Source organism: Xenopus tropicalis, chromosome 5 (assembly GCF_000004195.4).
Source record: "Xenopus tropicalis strain Nigerian chromosome 5, UCB_Xtro_10.0, whole genome shotgun sequence".
In the NCBI taxonomy this organism is placed as follows: Eukaryota; Metazoa; Chordata; class Amphibia; order Anura; family Pipidae; genus Xenopus; species Xenopus tropicalis.
In genome coordinates, this window is record NC_030681.2 from 30,598,442 (window position 1) to 30,607,449 (window position 9,008).

General features: G+C 39.3%; 1 protein-coding gene across 1 annotated transcript in view; it reads right to left on the reverse strand.

The window, feature by feature from the left end:
- Positions 1-8,738, reverse strand: part of LOC100488029 — a 69,209-nt gene extending 60,471 nt beyond the window's left edge. Inside the window, exons 1-4 of the mRNA XM_002931745.5 lie at positions 8,492-8,738; positions 5,239-5,417; positions 4,292-4,496; positions 261-427 (exon numbers count right to left, since the gene is read on the reverse strand). Of these exons, the coding sequence (XP_002931791.3) occupies positions 261-427; positions 4,292-4,496; positions 5,239-5,400 (534 nt within the window). The 5' untranslated portion in view covers positions 5,401-5,417; positions 8,492-8,738. The remainder of the gene's footprint in view (positions 1-260; positions 428-4,291; positions 4,497-5,238; positions 5,418-8,491) is intronic.
- Between the last annotated feature and the right edge of the window lie 270 nt (positions 8,739-9,008).

Sequence of the window (9,008 nt, forward strand, 5' to 3'; positions counted from 1 at the left end):
CATTTGGTGATCTTGCCAAATGAGCAAATTTTATAATGTATGGTCACCATAACTCTAAAACCCTCATGGCTTAAACTCTCCCCCCATGGAAGCAATTTGCACACTGCAATCCCTTCAAATCCCCATTTAATCTGATTTCATTCAATGATACTTTCATGACGATTTTACACCAACAGCAAAAACTATGAGACGCTCTCCCCAGTATTTTTGTGGCACCTTCTAGACTTTATTGGAGACATGAAAAAACATTCAAAAAGTACCTGGGATTTTGTGCCATTAGCAGACGTAACTTGCACTTCTATCAATGTGTCTCCAACGGCCAAAGTGACAGGTTTAAAATCATTGCTGCCATTTATTGTGACTTTCATTTCACTGTCCTGGGCATATGGGTTTATACATATGCAACTCTGGGAATCTGGAACTGTGCCTAGGTGTATAATATTGCAAAAAGACATAAAAAGACACATATTTACAGTAGTTCAAAATGGGTAATTTAAGGCTTAAATCATTGAGGCATGCATTGTACATATTTTTCCAATATGTACTATAATTTTATTTGATTTCCCAGAATTTTTTACAATAAATGTCACAAATCTTTTACTCTGGAACTCTAGCAGCATATCAATTGGAGTCACTGGAGTTATGCAAATGAAATTCTGACATTCAGCACATATATATTTAGCTGTATAAACTTGCTGGATTTCAGACTTATAATGTCACTCATGGGGATGCACCAAACTGGAAAATAACAAAAATATATCTCCAGTCAGTTATGTAATAAAAATGATACATTAATAGTAAACTTTAGCCAAATATCATAATGTTAAAATTGTGGAAAATGTGCCTCCTTTACAGTGTTACAGTTTCCTTGCAAAAGGCAAATAACATTGAAAATATATTAATAAAGTTCCAGCAAACCTTTATTTAAAAAAAAAAAATTCCCTATGGTTATGTCTAATGAAAAAATGTAAAACCTGAATAAGGCAACTTCGCGCAACTTTGGAAAACCAAGCAATTCACCTTATTGATGGTGGAAAGGTATTTCCAGGAGATTAGTCACCTGCGGTAGGTGAGATTAACCACGGGCGACTAATCTCCCTTAAGTTCTCTTAACATGAGCGACAAAGCTTCCCATGTGTTGCCCTTATCCTTTTGGCTACAAGTTCCTTATCACTTCCCAAAAGTTTTCTATTGTTTTTCTAATTCCATTACAAGAACCCAGAAAGAACCTTAGGGCTCTGGCACACAGGGAGATTAGTTGCCCGCGACAAATCTCCCTGTTCGCGGTCGACTAATCTCCCCGAGTTGCCTTCACCTGCCATCCCACCGGCGACAATGTAAGTCGCCGGTGGGATGGTACACGCGGCGGCGCGATTTCGGGAAATCGCCGAAAAAGACTCGCGAGGCAGGTGAAGGCAACTCAGGGAGATTAGTCACCCGCGAACAGGGAGTTTTGTCGCGGGCGACTAATCTCCCCGTGTGCCAGAGCCCTTACCTGTCAAAAGGGTGTGGTAAAAATCAATGGGGTTGTGAAAGGCACCTTCCATACCAAATTCCAGGTTATGGTGGCACTTTAAGCACAGAAGCACACTTACTAGGAAATGTAGAATTTTCCCCTTCCTCCAGCCACTCCTACCCTTGCACTACACTACATTATCTATATCAGTTTTCTAGATCAGAATTATCTTAGATAGGTAGGATCCACTCACTTTTGAAGTTCACTTTTAATTTGGTCAAGCATAAGTGCAAAGTCAGACCTGGCATGTGGTCTGCTTCTTTCTGCTTGTGTTTTCTAGACAGAAAAAAATAGTTCTGTGTAGCTGCACCCCGTGCCTGTCAGTGTGGCTACACAGCTCTGCGGATGAGAGCTAATCCACAGGCGGAGAGATGGTACGCCATATTTGACTTTGCCCTAAGTGAACCCCTTGCTTCTTTAAACTTCATAGAGCTGATTCTAAATCAATAATTTTATATATCATACTAAAATAATGGTTTAAAAGACATTTAGATATTATTTCTTAGAGCAGGTATTGCATTAAATTTGTTTTAGACTCAACAATTTTTCCTGTGTAATTTTAATGAGATTTTAAAAATGATGTCTACAAACACCTGTAAGCCAAATTGTTATTTTAGTGTTGCTATTTAAATAGGCAAGGCGTGCTGGGTGTGAGACTCTGTGAAGCAGTGGTGAATAAAAGCTTCAGAACTGATGTTTAAGATAAACCACCATATAATCCTCTCTCTTGAGCAATAGTAACACATTAGGGAGCATTAAGAGATGCAGTAACTTGCAACAACCACACACCATTACATGTGAAATAAACCCTATTAGGAAGCTCTATAAAGCAAATGTGCCTAGTAGGTGTAATTATCCCATAGACCATTAGTCTTAAAATGAATTCTACCAGGGGCCATGATGTGGCACATTGCATGAAATAATCACACGGACCATTTAAATAGAAATAAAACCTATCAAACAGTGGAAAGCATATTTGTAGTGCAGAGGCCAGAGATGCCATTGTGTCATTGTGTGCAGAGGCCAGAGATGCCATTGTGTCAGGCACATGTAAGGTAGTCACATTCTTCTACAGCTCCCTATCTCACTCATCCCTGTCAATATCAGTTGTCCTATCCACCATTTCACATGGACAGGCAGTGTTGCAAAGACAAGAGGTACTCTTATCTTTTTACTTAAGAGTAAGGGAATACATACATTTCTCTTGTGTATGAATGTGCTGTGTTTAAAGGAGAAGGAAAGGCTAAGTCACTTGGGGGTGCCAAAATGTTAGGCACCCCCAAGTGACTTAGATTGCTTACCTTGTACCCTGGGCTGGTGCCCCTGTTAGGAGAAAAAAGCACCAGCCCAGGGTACTTGTAGGAAGTGCTTCCTTCTTCCTTTTTCTTCTGCCGGCGAAATCCGTGGGCCAGCGCATGCGCAGTAGAGTAAAAAGCCGACTTTCTTGTTTAAGTTCGGCTTTTCACTCTACTGCACATGCGCGCGCAAGCGAATAGGAAGTAGGAAGCGCTCGCTGCTACCCCGGGCTGGTGCTGTTCTCTTCGTACAGGGGCACCAGCCCGGGGTAAAAGGTAAGCGATCTAAGTCACTTGGGGGTGCCTAACATTTTGGCACCCCCAAGTGACTTAGCCTTTCCTTCTCCTTTAAAGGAGAAGAAAAGGCACACTTACTGTAATCACTTACCTTATCAATTACTGTAATCACTTACCTGATACCTGAACTTTAACAAAAAAAAAAACCTGAAGTTTAAGCTTTTTCACTATTCTGTGCATGCGTTGGCCCCGGGATTTCAAAGAAAATGGGAAAAAAAGGATCATTGGAGCACCGGCCTGGAGTTTCAGGTCAGTGATTACAATCATGGAGGGTGCCTAACATTTGGCACCCCCAGTGATTGAACCTTTCCCTCTCCTTTAAGAGTCAATTCTCTTTTCCCTCTAGAGAAATTTCATAATGCAGAACTGTTGTTTAAATATTTTTGTTAATGAAATTTACTCTGATTTGGCCTGATTAGATAATTTAATCTTGCCTTGGTGGTTGTCCATTTCTTGTTTCAGTTTTGGAAGGCATCTCTTATTGCTACTTCCATTCAACAATTAGGTTTATGGCTCAAAAAATTAAAATTGGGAAATATGAGCATTTCACTGGTTGGCCCTTATTCTAATGGCACATGGGTTGTTTTTCACACAGAGCAGATTTCAGAGCAAAAATGCTTGCTAAGGTATGCATTCCTCAGTGCACACATTCAGGCAGCTGAAGACAGTGGATTGGTTATAATATCCTACATGTTAGCCTAGAGCTTTGCCACACAGGTCATTTATCCAATGGCATATATAAAATCTCTGATTTCCCAACAGAATGGTAAGCTTAAGGCTAATGCTACACAGGGGCTAATCTCAGCCTGTAGAAAGCGAAACAGTCCCAACGCAGGGATTGGCCTGAAAATGCCTGCTTTGGCATTTTGGGCTGATCTCCACTTGGCTTCATGTAGCCGAGCGTAAGCGTAGTGCAATTTTACTGAGGTACATAAGGGAGCGGATCTACTTCGCTTAGCCTACAAACGTTCCATGTGTCCTAAGCCTAATGACTAAAACAAAAGAACAGTCACATAAACTAGGCAGTTTAGTTATGCCTTCTGCCACTGAGCTGCAACATGGTACTTTGGAAAGAATAACTTTACCTATAAAAACCCACTTAAGAACAAATACTATGAAACATATAAGAATATATAACACTTTTTAGAAGTTTCTTTGCCAAAACCTCAATGGCCAAACGTACAGGTATACTCATACACATCGGAAGCAAATGGTGGAACAAGCTGTAGATCTTGTGGAAGCTTGATTCCATGAAGTGAAGCTTGGTCTGCAGAAATTTTAGTAACCTCTAGAAAATACTTTTTCACTGTGCCATCTTCAGCTGTCACCTCAATTGTCACTGTGTTGACACCATCTTTTAGTGTTATCAACTTTGAACCCCCACTTCCCTAGAAATGTGGAAGACAAATATTAGAGCCTAAAACAATATGCAGCATAATTTAAAAGTTACAATTGCAACACTTTACGCACTGCTGAACCTGCTGTACCAAAGCATGACACAGGCAGTGCTTACTTGTGTAAATATCCCATAGACCAGCAAAGGCAAAATTTTCCATGTATGTAAGGCCTTAAGGAAACCTACCAGAAAAATCCAGCATGCCAAATAACAGAAAAATGTAATTTAAACGTACACAGGTATGGGTTCTGTTATCTGCTTAGTACCTGAGATTTTCTGAAAGGAATGTTCAGTATATATTATATATTTAATATACAGTAAAAAGCACCTCCCTTTGTAAAATACAGTATAAGGATATTATAAGTAACCAAGAAGTTGCATGACCATATTAAATCATAAGGCCAAAGCTTTTGTACAGGTCATGGAACTATGAGGTGACTTCTAATATTCTCATATTTTTTTCAACAGTGAGTACTTTATTTACTATAACACAAGTTATACACTTGTGTATTACAAAGCACCAATTATAACTGATGACCACAATAAGCATCATTTATAAGAATATAATTTACATGATACACATGGTTCTTGTGTATTTGCTTATATCCCTTACATTTCCATCAGAATAACAGCCCAAAATGTCATGGTGAGATAAAAGTACTTTTATGTATAATAAAACTATTATTTTTGGTGGCACATTTAGCATTATATTTTACGTGGGTATTTGCACTCACCACCAGTGAGTAAGACGCTCCCGTATCACTTGTAAGCGCATCCACTCTGATTTGTGTAATGTGGCTGGGTACTGTTGTTGTATATTTGGTGATGTCTGCTCTGAAAGTAGGCTCCAACTTCACTCCAGGAACAGATAGCTTTTCAAGGTCACAGTTGTTCATGTTTCAGGCTATGTTGCCTATAAATCATAATGTATACCATACAAAGAGTTCATATATAGCAAGTGCACATAAGTGATTAAAACCTTTCTTGCACTGCAACACTCAAGTACATAGATGATGACAACAACAACTAATAATAAACGTAGAATTTGATGGTAGCAGAAAAAACTGATAGTCCATTAAATCCAGACATTAAAAGCTTTAGTTTATTGCTTTAGTTTATTTTAAAGGGGGATTTCCAACAACAAAAAAATAATAATGAAAGACAATATAATTCTATGTAACTTTCCAATATATATCAATTAAAAATGTTCATAATTGCTATTGGTTGCAGAATCTGCTTCAGAAACGCTACTATAGTTATAGCAATTCAAATAAGGCTAAATGACACAGGTTCCAGAGATAACTGGATACTGTAGATAAGTTTATTTCTTACTATGGGAGTCTAAAATGCCCTTAGGGCTCTGGCACATGGGGAGATTAGTCGCCCGTGACAAATCTCCCTGTTCGCGGGCGACTAATCTCCCTGAAATACCATCCCACCGGCGAAAATGTAAATCGTCGGTGGGATGGCATACGCGGCGACGTGATTTCACTGAAATCGCGTATGCCATCCCACCGGAGATTAGTCGCCCGCGAACAGGGAGATTTGTCGCGGGCGACTAATCTCCCCGTGTGCCAGAGCCCTTAGACTCCAATGTCTTGTGCACTGAAAAGTCACCACAGAGTGGAAAAATTTTCTACAAAAAATGCCTATTGACTTTAATGCATTTCCCAATTTTTGGCAGTTTAGCTAATTTTTTTGGCAAAGTGAAATGGGACAAATTAGCCCATCACTAACATTAATGTTTCTGAAGCAACACATTAATTTTTCCAGTGTGGGGAAATTATATTTACAAAGCTGCTAAGCATTGTGGTTTTCTCATTATAAAGTACAACAGTTTTTGGGGTGGACATAATCTTTATGATTACAGAAATGGGATCCGTTATCAGGAAGCCTATTATCTAGAAAGCTCTGAATATGAGGAAGTCCATCACCCATAAATCCCATTTTAAGCAACTATCCTACTGGGTAAATGATTTTTAGCATACTTAAGGTATGAAGATACAAATTACAAAGATCCCTTTTCCTGAAAACCCAAGGTCCAAACAATTTTGCATAGATTCTATACCTGTAATAAAGTCTTTCCTAATGGGTTTTGTTCAATTTTCCTTCTACAGGTATGGGATCCCTTATCCGGAAACCTATTATCCAGAAAATTCTGAATTACGGAATGGCTGTCTCACATAGACTCCATTATAAGCAAATAATTTTAATTTTTAAAAATGATTCCCTTTTTCTCTGTAGAAATTAAACAGTACCTTGTATTTGATCCCAACTAAGATATAAATAATCCTTATTGGATGCAAAACAATCCTATTGGGTTTCATTAATGTTATATTGATTTTTTAGTAGACTTAGGGGCTGATTTACTAATCCGCAAATCCGAATCCCGAATGGGAAAAAATCAGATTGGAAACAAACATTTTGCGACTTTTTCGTATTTTTTGAGATTTTTTCGTCACCTTCGCGACTTTTTCGTAGCCGTTACGACTTGCGCGAATTGTCGCGTCTTTTGCATAGCCATTATGACTTTCGTGAATTGTTGCGACTTTTGCATAGCCATTATGACTTTTGTGAATTGTCGCGACTTTTGCATAGCCATTACGACTTTCGCGAATTGTCGCGATTTTTTCGTATTGAGCGCTCGAAAAATTCGCGACAATTCGCGAAAAAGTCGCAAATACTGATCATTACGAAAAAACCGCATTCGGACGCTTTTCGGACGTTCGTGGATTAGTAAATGTGCCCCTTAAGGTATGAAGATCCAAATTACGGAAAGACCCCTTAACCAGAATTCCCTTGGTCCCGAGCATACTGGATAACGGGTCCCATACCTGTACCTAATTTTGGTTTCTGTGGTTCTGACCTCCTTCTGGACTTAAGAGATGTCCCTTAAATCTAAGTGCCATAATTATCCAGAAGGGTCCTCATCAGTTTCATTTTATCAACACTGTTTTGACTTTCAGGAAATTTTTTGCAAACAATCTGGAAAGTTTTACATTTCAAAATATGGTTGCCTTATTCTTCCTTTTAAATGGGTGTCACTGACCTCTGTAGCCAAAAAACTATTGCTCTATGAGGATACAATTGTATTGTATTGCTATTACCTTTTTATTCAGGTCCTTTCCTATTACTTATTCACACCATTGCCTGGTTGCTAGGGTAAATTCACAACCAGATAACTGCTGAAATTCCAAAATGGAGATCAAAAATCACACACACAAAAAAATGAAGACTAATTGCAAATATTACTGTCTACATCTTACTAAAAGTTCATTTGAAGAGGAACTACCCTTTAAATTGCAGATTTGGCCCCTACAGACATAGTTAGTAGTGGTGAGTGAATCTGTCCTGTTTTGCTTCACAATAAAATTCGCGAAACTGCAAGAAAATTCGTGAAATAACGATAAATTTGCAAAACGCATTTGTCGCAGAATTTTTTTTGTCGCTCGCATCTTTTTTTGTTGCCTGCGGCTTTTTTTTACGCGACTGCGTCCTTTTCTGACACGTTTGTTCCCAATTTGACACACAACAAATTTTTCCGCGGAAATTTTTACGCCAATGGCGAAATGCGAAAATTTGCTGCAAATCCATGCCTGCCGAAAAAATTTATATTGAATAACAGTTGGAAGGCTGCAGGCTAGACAATCCTGGAGTACTGTATGTATTTTTTAATATAGCACTACTTATGTATGCAGCACTGTACAGTACAATAAATGAATAGAACAAACAGAGGGTCATAACAAAAATAAATAATATGTGCAGCAGCTGCACTATTGATTCCCCAGACTTAAGTGTCAGAGACAAGAGGGTGAAGTACCCTCCCCCTCAGAGCTTACAATCTAAATGGAGTTTACACTTTCTACTATGCAGTATCTACTTTTACTCCCAAGACAGTCATGTGATGATGGGGAACCTGTGCAAACGCCCTCTCCACCCTACGTTAAAATCGTTCTTGAACGCTAACATTATAGCACATATACACACCTTACGCAAACTTCAGAACTCTGACTGAAACCTTCTCTTAGGTCCCCGATATGTGTCAGTCAGTGCCTGCTATAGGACGCGGTTGCCATGGCTACCCATAGGACCTGCCTGTAGAGGGCACTGACAGACACAATTTCACACAGCTCGGACCGAGTTACATTATAACAATTCTTTGTATATTTCCTTCCACTGAATGGAATAACTACTGGAAACTACATTTCCCAGGGTGCCATTCTAATATACTTCCGGCAAAGCCCGAAACTGTAAAAAAGTAAAGAAAGTAGAGCAGACGGAATAGGTCGTAGTGGGGATCTGAGGCCTGCAAATATCTAACGGCTCTGCTGTGGCAACACCTTTATCTGTTATTGCAAAGTGTTCTACAGCGCCCGGTGAGACCAGGGAGCTCTGTGCCGTAATACACGCCGCAAACATTAGTTACGTCGGGGGAACTCCCGCCACGTGACGCTAACGTCATGTGAAAATGACGTTGACGGAGGCCAAATCTCAATTTACGGCA